Source organism: Eutrema salsugineum, unplaced genomic scaffold (assembly GCF_000478725.1).
Source record: "Eutrema salsugineum unplaced genomic scaffold, Eutsalg1_0 scaffold_1, whole genome shotgun sequence".
In the NCBI taxonomy this organism is placed as follows: Eukaryota; Viridiplantae; Streptophyta; class Magnoliopsida; order Brassicales; family Brassicaceae; genus Eutrema; species Eutrema salsugineum.
The window spans coordinates 9,672,678-9,691,767 of record NW_006256909.1 but is presented as its reverse complement, the minus strand read 5'-3'; the positions used below and the strand labels follow the sequence as shown (position 1 = coordinate 9,691,767).

General features: G+C 36.7%; 5 protein-coding genes across 5 annotated transcripts; 2 read left to right on the top strand and 3 right to left on the bottom strand.

Moving 5' to 3' along the window:
* Positions 1-896: 896 nt before the first annotated feature.
* LOC18030991 (ABC transporter B family member 9) lies at positions 897-6,427 on the top strand. Its single transcript, XM_024148962.1, is given in 12 exon segments — positions 897-1,196; positions 1,805-1,897; positions 1,899-2,111; positions 2,194-2,415; positions 2,501-2,739; positions 2,825-3,350; positions 3,440-3,713; positions 3,804-4,446; positions 4,529-4,757; positions 4,847-5,113; positions 5,196-5,459; positions 5,550-6,427. Coding segments are annotated over 12 exon segments (3,876 nt in total). The 5' UTR covers positions 897-935; the 3' UTR covers positions 6,195-6,427.
* A 75-nt stretch (positions 6,428-6,502) lies between these two features.
* LOC18030990 (SH3 domain-containing protein 3) lies at positions 6,503-8,964 on the bottom strand. The gene is made up of 10 exons (XM_006414093.2): positions 8,695-8,964; positions 8,270-8,392; positions 8,048-8,117; positions 7,802-7,956; positions 7,603-7,704; positions 7,324-7,521; positions 7,182-7,244; positions 7,008-7,097; positions 6,846-6,920; positions 6,503-6,756 (listed from the first exon to the last, which is right to left on the bottom strand). The coding sequence occupies exons 1-10, from the start codon at positions 8,752-8,754 to the stop codon at positions 6,637-6,639; spliced, it is 1,056 nt and encodes a 351-aa protein (XP_006414156.1). The 5' UTR covers positions 8,755-8,964; the 3' UTR covers positions 6,503-6,636.
* Positions 8,965-10,217: 1,253 nt separating this feature from the next.
* On the top strand, positions 10,218-12,545 carry LOC18030989 (suppressor protein SRP40). Its single transcript, XM_006414092.2, has 4 exons — positions 10,218-10,458; positions 11,060-11,676; positions 11,765-11,863; positions 12,172-12,545. Exons 1-3 carry the CDS (start codon positions 10,368-10,370, stop codon positions 11,855-11,857), a joined length of 801 nt encoding a protein of 266 aa, XP_006414155.1. The 5' UTR covers positions 10,218-10,367; the 3' UTR covers positions 11,858-11,863; positions 12,172-12,545.
* Positions 12,546-12,667: 122 nt separating this feature from the next.
* On the bottom strand, positions 12,668-13,348 carry LOC18030988 (NEP1-interacting protein-like 1). Its single transcript, XM_006414090.1, has one exon. It carries the CDS (start codon positions 13,346-13,348, stop codon positions 12,668-12,670), a length of 681 nt encoding a protein of 226 aa, XP_006414153.1.
* A 449-nt stretch (positions 13,349-13,797) lies between these two features.
* Positions 13,798-15,387, bottom strand: LOC18030987. The gene has a single exon (XM_006414089.2). It carries the CDS (start codon positions 15,385-15,387, stop codon positions 13,798-13,800), a length of 1,590 nt encoding a protein of 529 aa, XP_006414152.2.
* Positions 15,388-19,090: the final 3,703 nt, after the last annotated feature.

The window sequence follows — 19,090 nt, the reverse complement described above, 5'->3', positions numbered from 1 at the left end:
TTTATTATTACATGCTTTTACTTATTATATAATTTATTTCCTTTCTCTATCTTGTTACCCATAAGGATTAATCTGAATTGAATAACAAAGGTGAAAATAGCAAAATCATGTTATCGAAAGGTAAAAATGTGGACAATGGCATACCAGATCATCACAATTACATTTTTTTTTTTTGTTATAATCATCATCAAATATTCTGTAACATAAATTTACAAATGATAACAATCGGTCGAATTCAACTACATTATATATGTAGCACATGCGATTATAATGAATAATTCTAGCTATGAACAATAGCTCCACAAAGAAATTCTCCCTACACCATATTAATCCAAGATGAACAGTTATAACCACATTTGTGATGGACAATTCTTTGCAACACTAGAGACCACGACGAGCGGTTTTACCTGTAGCACTTGAACTTTCTGTTATTCTCTATTTATCTACTATGTGATACGAGTCAAATCGATAGATAATGCGTAATTTCTTAAGACCCTTATTAACAACAGTATAACTTACACGCCAAAGAAAATAATAATTGATCTGAATTAATAAAATTAGTATGTAACTTTCCAACTCTATATTAAGGAGAGACGAAGACAAAGATGTAAGTTAGGGACTTATATAAGTGAGATCTAAAAAATCTATAACGGTATTTGAAAATTTAATCAGCTTTTTTCTCCTCCCTCTTCGTTGTCTCACTTCTGTTCAGGTCTCTCTCTCTCTCCCTCTAGAAGCTCTCTAAGATTCTCATATTTTTACAGTCTGTTTTTTTTTTTCAGTTTCTTTCTCTTCAACAACACGCATCAAATTTCGATTTCTCTTTCTTTACAATAAACCTTATATATAAGGCTCTTTCTTTTTTCCTTCTTTCATAGATCCCGTGAAAGTTTCGACTTTTCCTATAAAAGTCTCGACTTTTTCCCGAGAAAATCATGAAGAAGAAAGAAGAGAAAAGAGACGACGAAACAATGGAGGAGAAATCAACGACGAAGAATGGTGGAGAGAATCAGAAAGTGTCGTTTTTCAAACTATTTTCGTTCGCCGACAAAACCGACGTGGTTTTGATGACCGTCGGGACTATCGCCGCCGTGGCTAACGGCTTTACTCAGCCGCTCATGACTCTAATCTTTGGCCAGCTCATCAACGCCTTTGGCACCACCGATCCAGATCATATGGTTAAAGAAGTGTGGAAGGTTAGGGTTCTTGAATCTCGATCTCAATCTTTTAACTAATTTAGGGTTCATTAGATCGGGTCGGGTCAGATTTTCTAATTCGGGAGAGAAGGACATTCCTTGATTTCATTTAGGGATTCGGATGAATAATATATTCTTGATTTCAGTGATTATACACAGTAATACGGATTTGGATATTTTTTGCCATTAATAACTTATTTCAGTTATTTGACTAATTTCGGTTTAATTTTCTATAACAGAAAGACTAGTTCCGGTTTAATTATAAGAGTTGTTTTTGAATCTTTTGATAAGACAAAATTATGATGTAACTTAAATAGTTTACACCCTTTCATTTCTGCTTTAAATCACATTGATTGATCTAATTATATACTTTATTCCTTTTCTATGTTACATGTAATATTTATACATGATAAATAAACATATTAATGGAGTTTACTGTTTTCTTTGTTTTGAAGATATAGACAAAGATACTGTTTATTTAGCCTTTACTTTAAAGTTAAAGGATTTTAAAGCAACTTTTGTTTTTGGAAATTTATATGGCGTGGCAAATAATCGATTGATTAGTGACTAATACATCAAACTTCCTCCCGGTCTTATGGCTTTTACAGGTTGCTGTACAGTTTATTTACCTTGCAGTATACGCTTGTGTCGTCGCCTTCCTCCGTAAGTATACTACTCTCTGTTTTTTATGCCCTAACTTGTGCCTCAATTAACATATCTTTATGTAAATTTTCAACAGAGGTTTCATGCTGGATGGTAACTGGAGAACGCCAATCCGCCACAATCCGTGGTCTATACCTGAAAACAATATTAAGACAGGATATTGGTTTCTTCGATACAGAGACAAACACTGGAGAAGTCATCGGAAGAATGTCTGGAGATACAATTCTAATTCAAGACGCCATGGGAGAAAAGGTTCTTATTTTAGTAAATTCAATCACAGACAAAGATTTCTTGCGACGCAAGAAGCTGAGAAAGTGATGATATTGATGCTCAGGTTGGGAAATTTCTACAACTAGCAGCGACGTTTTTGGGAGGATTCGCGATTGCTTTCTATAAAGGCCCACTATTAGCGTCCGTTCTTCTCGGTTGCATACCTCTGATCGTGATTGCAGGTGGAGCAATGTCTCTGATCATGTCTAAAATGGCTGGTCGTGGTCAAGTCGCTTACGCAGAAGCTGGAAACGTAGTTGAACAAACCGTTGGAGCCATTAGAACAGTGAGTTTGCTCTGTTCTGTACTGTTATGGAAAACTTAGTGCGTTTGTGAAACCGCTTTAATCACGTTTTTTTGTTCTCTCTCAGGTAGTAGCGTTTACGGGAGAGAAACAAGCAACGGAAAAATACGAGAGAAAGCTCGAGATCGCTTACAAAACTATGGTTCAACAGGGTTTGATCTCTGGTCTAGGTCTTGGTACAATGCTAGCTGTGATCTTCTGCAGCTATGGTTTAGCAGTTTGGTATGGAGCAAAGCTGATAATGGAGAAAGGTTACAATGGAGGACAAGTCATCAACGTGATTTTCGCGGTTCTAACCGGAGGAATGTGAGTTAGAAACCCTAGTCCCTGAGATTAACTCATTGCATACGATCTTAATTACTTATCCCTGAAGCTACTTTTGTGTTGTCAGGTCGTTAGGGCAAACATCGCCAAGTTTGAATGCTTTCGCTGCAGGACAAGCAGCAGCTTTCAAAATGTTTGAAACGATCAAGAGAAGTCCAAAGATTGATGCGTACGACATGAGCGGTTATGTTCTTGAGGACATTAAAGGAGACATTGAGCTGAAAGATGTCTACTTTAGGTATCCGGCTAGGCCTGACGTTCAAATCTTCGCCGGATTCTCTCTTTTTGTACCAAGCGGCACGACAATGGCTCTGGTGGGTCAAAGCGGGAGCGGGAAATCGACGGTTATTAGTCTAATCGAGAGGTTCTATGATCCGGAATCAGGAGAAGTGTTGATAGACAACGTTGGTTTAAAGAAGCTTCAGCTTAAATGGATTAGAAGCAAAATCGGTTTGGTTAGCCAAGAACCGGTTCTGTTTGCTACCACGATTAAGGAGAACATTGCTTACGGAAAAGAAGACGCGACTGATCAGGAGATTCGAACCGCGATTGAGCTTGCAAACGCTGCCAAATTCATCGACAAACTCCCACAGGTGCCTTCGAAATTTCAATACAAGAAACAATTCTCAAAATGATCTGTTTGTGTTTGTTTTTTTTTCATGAAGTTATCTCGTTTTTCTAGGGCTTGGACACGATGGTGGGAGAGCACGGAACGCAAATGTCTGGTGGACAGAAACAAAGGCTAGCAATCGCTAGGGCGATTTTGAAAAACCCTAAAATCTTGCTTCTAGACGAAGCTACAAGCGCTTTAGACGCTGAATCTGAACGCATTGTCCAAGACGCACTCGTGAACCTAATGTCGAGCCGGACTACAGTTGTGGTGGCTCACCGGTTAACAACGATAAGAACCGCCGATGCAATCGCCGTCGTCCACCAGGGTAAAATCGTCGAGAAAGGTATTAAAAAAGCTACCGTGTTGTAAAAGTAACTTATTTTGAAACAGTTTCGTGCATTGTAAGTTACTCGTTTGTGGAATGTATTTGCAGGGACTCACGATGAGATGATTCAAGATCCAAATGGAGCTTACTCACAGCTCGTTCGTCTTCAAGAAGGATCAAAAGAAGAAGCTAACGAAACAGAGATACCTGAAAGTACGAGCTTAGATAACGTTGAGAGATCAGGAAGCCATAGGCTATCATCGGCGATGAGAAGATCGGTTAGCAGAAACTCGTCGAGCAGTCGCCATTCTTTCTCTCTCGCTTCGAATTTCTTTATACCAGGAGCGGTTAACGTAAACCAGACCGAAGATAACCATCACGAGACAGAAACCGTGAGGCACAAGAAAGTGTCACTGAAACGGTTAGCTTACCTCAACAAACCGGAGATTCCGGTTCTGTTTCTTGGTTCCTTGGCTGCAATGGCTCACGGAACGTTGTTCCCCATCTTCGGTTTGCTGCTCTCGAGCTCGATCAATATGTTCTACGAGCAACCGAATAAACTAAAGAAAGATTCGCGTTTCTGGGCGCTTATTTACGTTACTCTCGGTTTAGCCAACTTCGTCGTGATCCCGGTTCAGAACTATTTCTTTGGTGTCGCTGGAGGAAGACTGATTAAACGCATCAGGTCTTTGTCGTTTGATAAAGTTGTTCATCAAGAAATTAGCTGGTTCGATGACACATCAAACTCCAGGTAAATCTAAATCTAAACCCTCCAGTTCCAATCGCCAGACGCGTTTTCAGTTCACAGTTAAAACGATGTTTTTGTTTTTCAGCGGTGCGATTGGAGCGAGGCTGTCCACGGATGCAGCAACAGTGAGGAGTTTGGTGGGTGATGCGTTGGCATTAATCGTGCAAAACATATCGACTGTAATCGCCGGTTTGATAATAGCGTTTTCGGCTAATTGGATATTAGCGTTAATAGTTCTCGCTCTGTCACCGCTTATAGTCATGCAAGGATACCTTCAGACTAAATTTCTTACCGGTTTTAGCGCCGACGCTAAGGTTAATTGTGATAACATTTTGTTTTGTCTGTTATTGTTAAGTTCCGGTTAATTTCGGTTTGATATTGATTTGGTTTCGTTTCGGTTTAGGTGATGTACGAAGAAGCGAGTCAAGTAGCGAATGATGCAGTGAGCAGCATAAGAACAGTTGCGTCTTTCTGCGCAGAGGGCAAAGTGATGGATTTATACCAACAGAAATGCGACGGACCGAAGAAAGAAGGTGTCCGGTTAGGTCTTAAAAGCGGTGCCGGTTTCGGTTTATCTTTCTTTTTCCTCTATTGCGTCAATGCTGTATGTTTCATCATCGGTGCCTTGTTGGTTCAGCAAGGCAAAGCCACATTTGGTGAAGTCTTCAAGGTAATAAGAAAGAAGATTAAAAAAAAAAAATTCCCGGTTTAGCAAAGATTTCGTTTGGTTTTTAATGATCTTGATTTAACAGGTTTTCTTTGCATTGACGATCATGGCGATTGGAGTTTCTCAAACGAGTGCTATGGCACCTGATTCAAACAAGGCTAAGGACTCTGCAGCGTCGATTTTCGATATTCTTGATAGTAAACCGAAGATTGATTCGAGCTCCGATGAAGGTACAACGCTACAAAACGTTCATGGCGATATCGAATTCCGACATGTTAGTTTCCGGTATCCGATGAGACCGGACGTTCAGATTTTCCGGGACTTGTGTTTGACTATCCCTTCCGGGAAGGTACAAAAACAGAGACTTTGTTCTGTTTTTCACCGGTTTAATCGGATTCACCGGTTTTTAAAGATTGGTTTTTTTTTTTTTTTTTTTCAGACCGTTGCGCTTGTTGGAGAGAGCGGGAGTGGGAAATCGACAGTGATAAGCATGCTTGAGAGGTTTTATAATCCAGATTCAGGCAAGATTCTGATCGATCAGGTTGAGATTCAAACGTTCAAATTGAGTTGGTTAAGGCAACAGATGGGTTTGGTTAGCCAAGAACCGGTTTTGTTCAACGAGACGATCAGATCAAACATAGCTTACGGTAAAACCGGTGGAGCCACAGAGGAAGAGATCATCGCAGCCGCTAAAGCTGCAAACGCGCATAACTTCATTAGCTCGTTGCCTCAGGGCTACGAAACGTCGGTTGGAGAACGCGGCGTTCAGCTTTCGGGCGGTCAGAAGCAGAGGATAGCGATTGCGCGCGCGATTTTGAAAGATCCGAAGATTTTGTTGCTCGATGAAGCTACGAGTGCGTTGGACGCGGAGTCTGAGCGTGTGGTTCAAGATGCGCTTGATCGGGTTATGGTGAACCGGACTACTGTGGTCGTGGCTCATCGGCTCACCACGATAAAGAACGCAGACGTGATCGCGGTTGTGAAAAACGGCGTTATTGCGGAGAAAGGAAGGCATGAGACGCTGATGAAGATTTCAGGTGGTGCTTATGCTTCGCTTGTTTCTCTGCACATGAGTGCAAATTGAGAGCCTTTTTTTGGTTTAACTTCTAACTGAAAGATAGAAACTTTGGATTTGATTCGTTATTTTTTTTTGCCTCTGTTTAAAACTCATTAAACTTGAGATGTAAACCATTCTATTCTAGGGTTTGCATTTCAAGACAATGGTTTCCAAATGTAGAAGTATTGAAAGCGGGAAGTGTGTAACTAACTTTAACAAAACATTGTCGTTAAATTCCTAATTTTGATCCTTTCCTGCAATTCATAGGATTAGTTTCACTTGAGCTTCATTTTTTTTTTTTAATCTGCAATAAGAACACTCTTTAATAAGCAGTCAATAAAGATCTTTTGGAGGTAAACGCTATTTTGGATCAACAAATATTAACAAGAGTAGTAATCTTGGGGAAATGGCATAACATAACACAGTAATTTGAGACGAATGAAAAAAAAAATGATGTCTTTGAAGAAACTCAGTACACTTCAGCAGCAAAGTTGCTAGTGGGAAGTCTCTGTCGCTTTTCAATGTAAGCCATAGGAAACCAACCAGCTCTGCCTTTGCATTCTCCTTCAGCCCAACCGGTTTGGCTCACCTGAGAATATTCAAAGAAAATAGCACACAGACTTAAGTTTGATTCTCTAACCACAGATTAGTTCTTTGATCTTGGTAAAATATATGAACCTTTCGCACAACGACGTAATCTCCTTTGTCCAAGTCTAGTTCTTTCTCAGAAGCAGCGGAAAATGGATGAATCACCTGCCAAGAAAACAAATATGTTGCAATGAAGAGTCTTTTTCTTTCTCTGAGATATGCAATGATGATATTTCGCAAGATAAAACTTACTTCAGCTAGAAAGTATGATGTTTTCTCTGAGCCATTCTCTGTTGGAATCGCAGGAGGAGCAGATTCTTTGTGTTGTTTCTCGGTTACCATCTAAGAAAAGTGGTAAGGCCAAAAAGTTTGAGTTTTCTTTTTTTTAGGAGATTCAGATATGAAAACAATTCTTCCGTTACTAACCTCGGCTTCAATGTCACTGAGGACAGCTGCTATTCTTAAGTGATAATTCTTCTCTCCTTCGACCTTAAGTAGAAAATGCGATATGGTTAAAACAATAATCAGTATATAACACGAAAACTGAAGTGTATGTGTGTAAACATACCATAGCAACAAGCCTCTGGAAAGTAAGTCTATGTTGTTGTGATTCAACAGCAGCCAATGCAGCAGTTGCTTCTTTACCGAGAACCGCCATGTTTGCTTTTAGCTCTTGCATCTTCGCTTCCGCTAGTTGAAGCTTTGCCACGTTTTCTGGAATCGGAGCTTCTCTTACACGCGCTTGCCTTCTAGAGACTTCCGTTGCCTGTTTTTTTACTTTTGAGTTTTAACTCACATTACAATATAGCCAACAACATCAAAGAACTGAGATTTTTAAAAACATTACATGTGTCTCCGCTTCTTGTCTCATGCGGCTGTAACGTTGAGCAAGATGACGAGCATCTTCAAGAGGAGAACCGGCAACCATGGCTCTAAGAGGATCCAATACCTTAAAGCATTCGACAAAAAAGTTTCCTTTTGTTATCTTCTAGTTTTGGATTTAAGCAATATACTAAGATTAAAAACAGAGAATTTTCAAGCCAAACCTGAGAAGACAAAAGCTTGTTAAAGTCTTCTTGTTCTTTCTCTACATGTTTCCGAGCATCACCGTATATAGCTGCAGCCTTAGCTAGAATATTCTCATCGATGTTCTGACTATTTTCGTTTCCATATCTGCAGCAGTCTTCAGCCAACTTGGTTCCTGACATGAGTTAAAGAATATATTAAAACAAGACCCAAAAATGTATCATAATCAGAGATAATCAAAACAAAACGAACACACTCCTAAGTACCTGCTTCGATGTGTCTGAGCCCAATGGAAGTAAATGCCTCAGCTGCTTTAACTATCTCTCTCTGGAACTCCTGAAAGCGACGATAACACATTGTTTGAATTATATTGAAAACCTTCTCCACCAACAATCAACTCATACACAAATCGAGATCAGGCTCAATGCAATGTCATTTGCTAACAAGTCAATTTCTGAAGTAAGACAATGTCAGTTTCTTAGTCTAACCTTTGCGGAACGAGTAGACCGGTAAAGTTTATCGAGCTGATGATGCCTTTGCATTTCAAGCTCATCAATCACCATTACATCTGAGCTTTCGTATCCAGTTCCACTGAATTGCTTGATCACAGCCTACATTCCCAATTACCACAAACCAACACAAATCATCACTAACATTGTGTAAGCAAACAACTCTATAATACTAATATACAAATCAAAATTGCTTGAATCATCGAGAACATGAAATTTGTATTGCAAGATCAAACACCTAAGCAGATTAAAAAAAAAACCCCATCATTTTGTTTTTTTTCCAGATTTTTTCTACAAATGAGCAGATTCCGATAACATTATACTCGAAAGTTAAGACCCAAATTCGGTAAATCCGTGAAAATGAAGAAGTTAAGAGAATGTCTCTAAGAAGTTAATGCCATTACCAGTTGCTGCTTAGCCACTTGATCCCTGAGCTTACTCGCTTGTCTTCTAAAGGCATCCATTGCGTCACTTGTCCTCTTGATTTACCCAAATTATCTCAGAGAAAACGAAAGAGACGAGCTTTAGGAATCTGAGGGGAATTGGGAAGTTTCACTTCGATCTGACCAGCTTAGAGACTGACAAAACAGAGCAGATCTGATTTTAGAGATTGTAGTAATATATGTTCTTCTTCTTCGACACGATGTCACTGTTCTCTCTCTGATCCTCGGAGAAATCACAGAGCACACACATCGAACCGGGTCGGGTCGGGTCGGATAAAAGGTGGCGAGAAATGCTTACATTGAATTACATCTGAGATTGAACCGAACCAAGCGGGTCCAATCCGGTTAAAATAAGCGTCGGCGATTGGGATAGTTGGAAGCTGCAAAATAACAAACATACCAAACGAGGCCTTACCAAAATAGTCAAAGACCATTACGTGACAATTATAATTGATTAACTAATTATTTAACTCGCATAAACAACTAAATTATACTTAGGTGTTAACGAAAATATCTGACATGGCCACCTCACAACCACTTGTCTATTGTCCACACTCCCCATATTATTTGTCCTAACTGTGGCCACAATATAATATTAATAATTCTGAAAAAGACAACCTATTTCTATTTATTTTACTCTTTTCTCGTTGGTTCTTTTGATATCTAAATTCCTACAATCCAAGATTACCAACTACAACTTTAGTGAGATATTTACCATGTTCTTAAGACTAATACATTTGGGCTCATGCCTCTATGGCTCTATCTGTGAAACATATGCAACAAAACTAATGTTTCTGCAGCATTCAGTAATGCAACTGCCTCAATTGGTGCAATGAAATCAATGTAAAACATCACCCAAAATTGTAATATAATTTTGTGGCTTCAATCCAACGATTGACACTAGTTAATTGACGACTATTTGGTGTATATTTACACATTTTTAAAACATATTATGGAGTTAGTACATCAACATTGTTTTAACTTCAAGAAGATATTTTCTTATATAGACGATATTTTAGTATCAATCAAACATGTACTTTTACTCTTCTTTTATTTTCAAAAGGGTTCTATTAGGCATTTAGGCTTTCTTTTATTTGAGTGTAAAATGTCAAAGATTATTATTTTAGTTATCGATTTTATATCACCCAATTAAAATTGTTTTTGGCTTTTGGTTAAGTTTTTTAAATAGTAAAACTAGAAATTATTTTGGTTTTTCTTAACTAAAAAGAAAAATAAACTAAAAATTATTTTGGTTTTTCTTAATTAAAAAGAAAAATCTCTATCCATTTTGTTTTCCTCGTCTGTATCAATTGAAATGACTTAAATTAGTAAAACGAAACAAACACGGAAAACAAATGAAACAAACGCGGAAACCAAATACAAAAATTAAGTTAGTGGGTGATTTTGCAGTAAATGTCAAAAAAACGAGAAACCTCTTCACATGTATAAAAATCACACACAACTTTCCCACTTAGACCATTTGATTTTTGAAACTTTACGGCTCAGGACAAAAATAAAAAAACAAAGACGCCACTTTTTTTTCCTTTTAATTTACAGAGAGAAAGGGAAGAGACAACCCACGATCCGCCATAGCTGTACAGATCCCCACAAGAGAAGAAAAAAAAAACTTAATCATGCCTCCAGGTGCTAAGAAACGAAAAGCTGCTAAGAAAAAGCAGGAACAAGCATCTTCTACTCAAATCAATCTCAAATCCAACAACCAAGGTGAGATTTTGATTTTTTTTTTTTAACAGCCCATAATCCCACTACCTACCTTGTCTTTTGCTCTTTTTGTTGTTTGTCTGTCTAAATCTCAGTTATTCAAATTACACACACGTTCAGGCGACCTTTCTTGTTTGTTGGATTCGGATTTATTCAATTATATAGATTCTTCAAGTTTGGATTTTTGATTGCTGTGCTCATTGATCCAAACAAATGGGTATCCTTTTTTACTTTCTTTTTTTTTGTCCCTCAAGTGTGTTTCGCTTTGGGTTTTTAGGGATTCTAATCTGTAAATCTTTGGGTTTTTGCCGACTAATTTTAGCAAGTTGGTGGTGATTCGTCTGCCTTGAATCTAGGATTCAGTTGGGGATAGTTTTGTCTGTCAGATTCATGATTATGGTTGAAATTTTATATCTTTGGCTGAATTTCTGTTGATCTCTGATGCTTTGATTTGATTATAATAGCTGTTCCAATTTGGTCTTTTAAGGTTTGATCTTTGGATTGTAGATTTGACTTGAACAGTCAAAGAGTCACTCTTTGTTGTGGTATCATATTAGTTCGTCTGTTCTGAAACTGATTTGGATTTGTTAAACTGATGTGCTAGAATCGAGGAGCCAAGACGAAAGGGAGAATGATGATGGTGTTAGTTCCCAGGAAAACTACAAGAAAGCAGGATCCAACGAGGAAGATGCAAATAGAATCGGAAAGGAACCTGAATTGGACACTGATGAACGCATAGAGATAACTGATTCAAGCCATGATCATGACAAGAGCTCTAGCAGCAGCAGCAGCAGTGGCAGTAGCAGCAGCAGCAGCTCGGATGATGAATCCCGGGAGGTCAAGAAGAAAGAGGACGACAAGGAGAATGATGATTCTGTTTCTGAAGTTATTACTGTGCCAAATCAACCTGTTCCAATCGCTGGAGATGCTCCGTTTATGGGGTCTACTGCTAATGTGATTGTAGAGACTACTGGTTTGATGGATTCAACGGCTCCTAGCGATCCCAGTCCTGGAGAACTGATTGAAGTATCACATGTTGATACAGAAATCTCAAATGAGACTCCTTTGCCTAAACCAAATGAGATTACTGGTGAAGTTTCTCTTGCATCTGATGAGCTTAAGCAGGCGTCTTCAAGTGAAACCGGCTCTGATAAAAAGGAAAACGAAGGGAAAACATTGCCTCTTCCAGAATCTGAAGTTGTCATTTCTCATGAGGAAGAGGTCTTTACTGTTAACCTAATCGGTTTTATATCTTTTTTTGTTGCTTATGTTACCAAAAAAGTAAGACTAAAACTCATTTTCCTTTCAGGCTCCTGTGCTACCAACACATGGAGTTGCGCAAAGAACCTCATGGTTAAGTTGTTGTGGCTTGTTTGATGTGATGACAGGATCGAGTAAATAAACTCAGGTAACCCTCAACTTCTTTATATTCTCTCTGCCTTTCCACCTTGAAGCATTGTTGGATGCATAATCTCTCTATTTCAGTGAGCTTCATTTGTCTGCATATGATTCTTAGCTCCAAGTAGATGATCACTTAAAAACCGAAAAATAGACTACCATATGAGAGCATTTCTTTCACCAAATGGCACTGTGAAGTGAGCATCGAGTAATAAGAAAACTAGCCTAGATCTTGATTGGCTGTCTGTAGAATTACATGTTTTCTACTTGTTGATGAAGTTTATTGACACTCTTTTGCTCTATTCTATTCATTCGCAGAAACTTGAGTCGCCTATGAACTCAGAAGCTGCACAAGTGTTATCACAGCCACGGATTACGTGTGATATAACAATACGCGAAAATTCAGTAACTTGATGAATGTCTCTCCCTCTTTTAAGAACACAAAACACGCCTTCTCTCATATGAAATAGTACTCAGCTTCTAGTAGTCTTCAAAGCAGACATGTCTGCAGTTTCTGCTCTTTATATATAAGTCCTTACAGGTTCTCTTCCTTTTCGCTCTGTACGATTCCTTGTCTGTTGTTGTTTTTGTTCTTAGGTTCTGAGACTTTGAGACTGTTGTTGGACAACTCAATACGAATTATGTATGATTATTTTCACTACTCATGAGCTAATAATATATTTATCTAAGCATTAGAATTTCGTAAGAAATGTGTATAAGAAGCTACATTGTTTGATTTCAGTCCACACTAAAACTCCAGAATGATTCTTCGAATCTTCATCAATATCAATACCAGCGAAAATGATATAAAAACTTAAGAGAAAGAAGAAATGAAATTTCTATAATCCTCTAGAGTAAAAGTCGCTCCGTTCATCTCAAGACGCTTCAAAATATCGTCGCGACAAGTGGGACATGAATGCTTGAGGCGTAGCCACGAGAGAATACAATCTCTATGAAAACTATGAGAACACCACAAACTCATAATACTCTTCTGACCATTCAACACGATCTCCTCTAGACAGATTATGCAGTTTTGTTCTATTGGCCTGATCAGACGACCTTCAGAGTCATAATCATCGTCGAATTTTATAAAGTTATTAAACGAAAACGACGTTTCTTTGACAACTTTAACGTCAGCTTTAACCAAGAAACTTCCTTCTTCTTCTTCTTGTCCTATTTTAATGGCAATTCTGGAGATTTTAGGAGCGATGCGTTCCTGAACCCAGCTCGCAATCCTTGTCTTGGACAACACGCTAGCCACATATTGACTACATGTTTCTTCTTCGCCAAGTAACAAAGATGGAGTCTCAGACACGATTTCTATTGGTTCTAGTTTTCTTTGTCGGATTAGGGTTTCATGACCGCTTCGACTCCTGATTGAAGTCCGCTCAGTTTCTCGTATTTCTATTGAAAACGATCCTGAAGATGTGGAATCGACGCTGTACTTTTCAAATTCGTAGTTTACATGCCATCTTGTCGAGCAAACGTCCGCCATTGTTATATTGATGAGACAAATCCTATCAAGTGCTTTACTTGTCAAAGAAGTTTATTGTTGTTTGTTTGTTTTTTTGGTAGATTATTTCTTCATATATCCAGTCTTATAGCGTTTTATCTAGGTTTCCAAACTCACCTAGGATTCAAAAACCTAATTTGACCGTCTCTTTATTTTCCATTTATATATAGTTTTTAACAAATTATTTTTCATTAAAGTAAATCATATGACCTATATGTTCTAATATATTAGTTAAAATAATATTTAGTAAATCTAGTAATGTTTATGATTTGGTTTGCCTAGTATTCTACATTGTATGATTTTTCTATTAAAAAGAAGAAAAAAAAATATACAAACATATATACCCACAAAGTCCACCAATCCAATTCTAGGAAAAAATCTCTGGTCCAAAAACACTAAAAATCCTGACTCATGCTTCGAATCATCCTTTTTTACTCCGTCGCATGCAATGCCTCCGCTTGAAACAGAGACGTCCATGTCTCAACTAAGTAAGATCCAAACATCTGTCTCCCAAATCTACTATCAGCATTGAGCCTCAGCATAAGCTCTCTTCTGAGCAAACTATCAAACCTCACTGACTTCGAAAGCGATTCATCATCCACAGAAACCGATCTGTGTATCCGCTGCTTCATCTCTGCTAGCTTCAACTCTATCTTCATCAAAACCTTTTGGCAATCTTCAAACAGAGAATCCAGATCACAAAGCTCGAGTCTTTCACATTGGTTTCTTCTCAGAGCCCAAACAATCTTTCCCAAGATTTGAATTGCATCTACGCAGAGAAGAATAGAATCATCAAAACGAATAGATTCAGGAAGGTCCACATGACGATGCTTCTTGTTCTCCTTCTTCCTAATCACTATCTCAAAGACTTCCTCGAGCTTTCCCATGATTACACTTGTACCCTTAGCATCTCCATTGACCCCAAATCGCTTTAGACAGATCCAGTAATCTTCAATTTCACTAGCAAGAAGCTCATTAGGTGTCAAAAACATATATTCCGCCACAAGCAACGAGAACTCCAGTCCATATCTGGCAGCTTTCACTCTCCTCTTCATCAGATTCTCTTTTCCTTCTCTCAGTTTCTTAATCAAATACAACCGTATCTTATACCCGAAATAATCTCGTTTAGTCACAGTTGGTTCTTGTTCACTCCTCTCCAAATTCACCTTCACTGGACTCTTCTTCTTCTTAGTATCTCGTTTCTCTTCCTTCTTCTCTTCTGCAACACCGAGTTCGGCTTCAAGGTCTCCATTAGTGATCCATGAAGAAATCTCCTTCTCTTCCTTCTCAGCTTTCTCTCTCAGTTTAGTTCTTAACAGATCCTCAAGAAAATCTCCAAACAGATACTCGTCTTTAATCCGCTCCAAGTAACTTCCATCTCTCTCAATCTTTTCTAACATCTTCTCAATAAACTCATCAATTTCACCACCTTCTTTTGCTTTATTCACCTCTTCGTTTTCATCTCCAAGCATAGTTGATAACATCTCATCAAAATTCTCGAGAGTGTCACCATCTTCTGGTTTGCACACAGAATCTTCATTATCAGTAGACATATCGGATTTCAGGTCACCCCTAGAGATCCATTCTAAAACCTCATCCGCAAGAAACTTAACTTCTTCACGTTGTTCTGCTTTCCAGTTTTGCACAGAGTCACATTCTCTACCGTAACTAGGGTTACGAGACACAAATCGATCACTCGTTTGACCTTTAGTCTCCATTTCAGATTTCAGAATCTTTAATTCTCGATTGAGAATGTCGACCAAATCTAAATCGGTTAGGGTTTGTGGTACCGTACGAGTGAAGTCAATTGGGGTCTTCTTCATTGATCCTCTTCTTCTGGTCTTCTTCAACTTCTTGTTCTTCGTCTGCAGAATCGTTGGGTTCTCTTCATCAATATCAGCGAGGACTGTTGTAAAGATTGAAACTTCAGCGCTCAGATTCTTTTGCTTCTGCAATATTGTTGGATTCTGTTCAATTTCAGCGAGAATAGTTGAAAAGATCGAAACTTCAGCACTCGTCATCTTCTTCTTCTTCTTCTCCGCGTCACTTTCTTCTGTTTCTTTAGTCGTTGTTCTTGCCCCCATCTTCTGGTTTCAGCAACCACAGAAACGTAGAGAGAGAAAGACAGAGAGATAGGAGAGAGAAAGCCTTTATAAATGGCCGAAGAAGTAGTCTTTTATGCTCCACCGAGTGCGTCGATCGCGCAGCCGAGTTTTATACGACAAAGCCAACATTTTTCAGGTCGATACAAACCAAATCAAAGCCCTTTATCGAATGAAAAATAGAAGAAGCTCACCATATAGCTACACTCTCAAAGTACAACAACTCTCACATGCATTTCGTCGAACAGATTCAGTGCTTCGCCAGTTTAAAACTGTTCTTCCCGAGATCGACTCACATGGGGAAAAGTTAAGGCCTTTTGAAATTCCCTCGAGCCGTCTCAGCATTTGGTTCTCTAAGTGAGAGAATTCAAAAAAATTCCACCAAAGGAACATGAATCGTTGAGAATTGACGCGATTCGCCATCATTTCAAACCTCAATCAATGTATGTTTCAAAGGTCGAAACAATACCAATTGGTTAGCTTATGAGAAGAATACTAAAGAAAAAAAAGTTATACTACAAAAATAATATTAAATTGTAAATTGTTTAATTGCTTAATTTTGCAGAGCTGGTTTAATTTTTGTGCTATAGAATCTGGAGATGTTATTCGGTATTTTCTATTTGGTAGTAAACTGTCAGAATGTTTTTATTTTTATTTTACTTTAACAAGAGAATGTTTACGTACTTACGTTCATCTCTAACAACAAACTCAATTATCAATTGGTGTTTTGTTCCAAGAATTATTTGAATTTCATGAAGAAATACATTTCCCATCATATACGTTTTCCTTTTTCAATAGTTCTGGTTTGTATAAATGCTCGTTAACTTTTTGTTTATATTTACGTATTTAATTTACTTTTTTTAGTCAACTTTATTTGATGTAAGAAAAAAAATCACTTATTCTACATTTTCAAATCTATTTCTTAAAGATGGATTACACAGAATTTGAAAATAAAAACAAAATCTTAATTTTCCATTTTAATAAAATAAATCAATGCAATAAAAAAACTACCATTAAAATAAGATTAAAACCATAGAACTATTTGTAATTAACAACTTATAGTCACATCGGTTACATAGAAAGGTATCTCTCTTTTTGTTAACGTTTTCATATTCTGTAACAAATTAGATACTTTCCATTTAACAAAAAATTTCTAGACTAAACCATTTGACGTAAAAATATTTAAGTTGAACCATTGCGTTCATTCCATTCCATTGCTTGAGGGAAGCCATGGAGAGAGATTGGAGAAGAGAGATGATGAGGAGGCCGAAGTTGTTCTGTGACCTTCTTGCAGAGAGTGATCTTGCAGAATCCTGCTCCATGGCGATGCAGTGGAACGAAGAAGATGAATACTTTGATGAATTCATGGAGGAGTTCGAAAGACGACGTTCGTCATCCGAGAAAATTCTCGTAGACACCAATTTCTTCAACAGCTTCGAGGATGATTTCGACGATTCCGACATCAACTGATTCCATCGTCATCATGATCTCCTTATTGTCTTAAAGTGTTTTCGGTTTTCTTTTCCGTAAGTTTTACTTTTATCTCTCTCGACTGCGAATTGTGGAAGAAACGAGATTAGCTAGTGTTTTCATGGTCTTTGCCTCTTTGGTTCTACATGTATTTGGATCTCTTTCTACTCTAATAAACCAAATATTAAATTTCTGAACCAAACCGAATAATCGAACACCCCACCTTAATCTGGGCTATACTATAATGTTTCATAATTATATACACTGTTGTTAATTAAACCCATTTTAGAAAATGTACATGTGTCTTCTCTGTTCATTGTTGAGTGATTTTACATTTCTTCAAAAAAACCTTAAAACCTTATTAAACCTGAGCCATTTTCTTATCCATTGTTGGCATTCTTTTTTTTTCATTTTTTTTTTTTTTTTAACTACCTCCTTTTATTTCCTTCCCAAATGGGAGGACATTTTAAACAACTGACCGAATGTACACGGGTTGTAATAATACTAAACCTGTACATGAGAGCAAAAAAAGGAATACATACATACCAAAAAGATGATAAGAAGAAACTAGCCGAAATGCAAATAAGACTAGATAAAAAGGCAGCCGGGGCCAGGTTCAGGTTCTTCAAACGACTCTACATATATTTGCCATGCAAATTGCGGGGCCAGGTTCAAAAAAATTTCGGAGTATCGGGTTAAAAAAAACAAAAAACATACGGTTAGAATATTTTAATGTTTTAGAATCGTTTCAAACTAACTTTAAAACAAGCATAAAAGAACTTGAACGTGTTTTATAATTTTTCCCTTTCTTAAATCCAAAAGAACCCCATAAACAGTTCTTAGACCATGATTATTGCAGTTTCTTCATGAAGTTTCTTAGGCTTTTTAGCTAATCTTATATATAAAAGACAATCAACTTTCTCTAGTTGAGTGACACATCAGCAATGGAGAGAGTGACATGTGGCACATCCAAAAATTGATAAAATAAATAATTAATTAAATTTAAAGCAAAACACATTAAAAATATAAATAAAGATTAATATATATATATATACATTAGAATGCAATTCAAATTTAATTTAAATATAGAAAAACTTATAAATTTTATATAATACAAGATTTTTTAGATGCACTATTCTATTTTCTTCTTTCAAATGATTTAAATTTCATTTTCAAACTAAAAATATACTAAATTTTAATGCAAATAAAAAAAAAATTAAGACTGAATAAATTACGAAGTTTCAAATATTCTTATATAAAACTTCTACTAATAAATTAAAAACACACAAAAATATTTAATAAACGATTAAAGAGATAACAATTATTAAAAAAAAATTTAGTATAAAGAAAGATGTGCACGTAAAAATGTCATACATGAATTTAAATTAAAAAATAGAATCAATAAAATATATATAACTAAAAAATTCAAAATGGTAAATTGAAAAATTTAACAAGTATTATATTAGTAAGATTTACAAGAATAAAAAGAATATGAAGATCGAAAAACAAAAAAATATTCCTCTCTAATATTAAACGTATATTTATAAGTGAATTATTACGTTTTCATACAAAATTTAAAATAGTTTATTTTTAATCCCTTATTATTTTGGAAGAAAAATTAGACTATTTGGCACAACCGGTGTAGAAGAGATTACAAATAATGTATCATCAAAAAGAAATTAAGGAAAATATAAATATTTTAAACGCAAAAAAAATTAATAATAAACATAAAATTCAATACAAAATTTTAAAATATAGTATTTAAATATATATTAAAACAAAACCCGTGTATACACGTGGATTCTCTCCTAGTTAATTAAATAGTTGAAGCTCACCGAGGACGGTAAGAGAGCACACCGAACCGAACAAGTCGATGTGAGAGAATAACAAGAAAGAAACTATTTGTATGTGTTGAAGCTTTTATGATAAAGCTTTTTGATCACACAGCCAATATTTGAATAAGAACACATTATGAAGCAGAAAAATAGCCATTATTTAAGTAAACCAACCTGTTTATAAAAATAATCTTCTCCAAGTTGAAATTTTAAAAACAAAAGAAACTGATAACAGAATATTCCAAACATGAATCTAACATGAATCTGATTCCAAACATGAATCTAACAACAAATCTGATTTCATGTCAAAGTTTTGA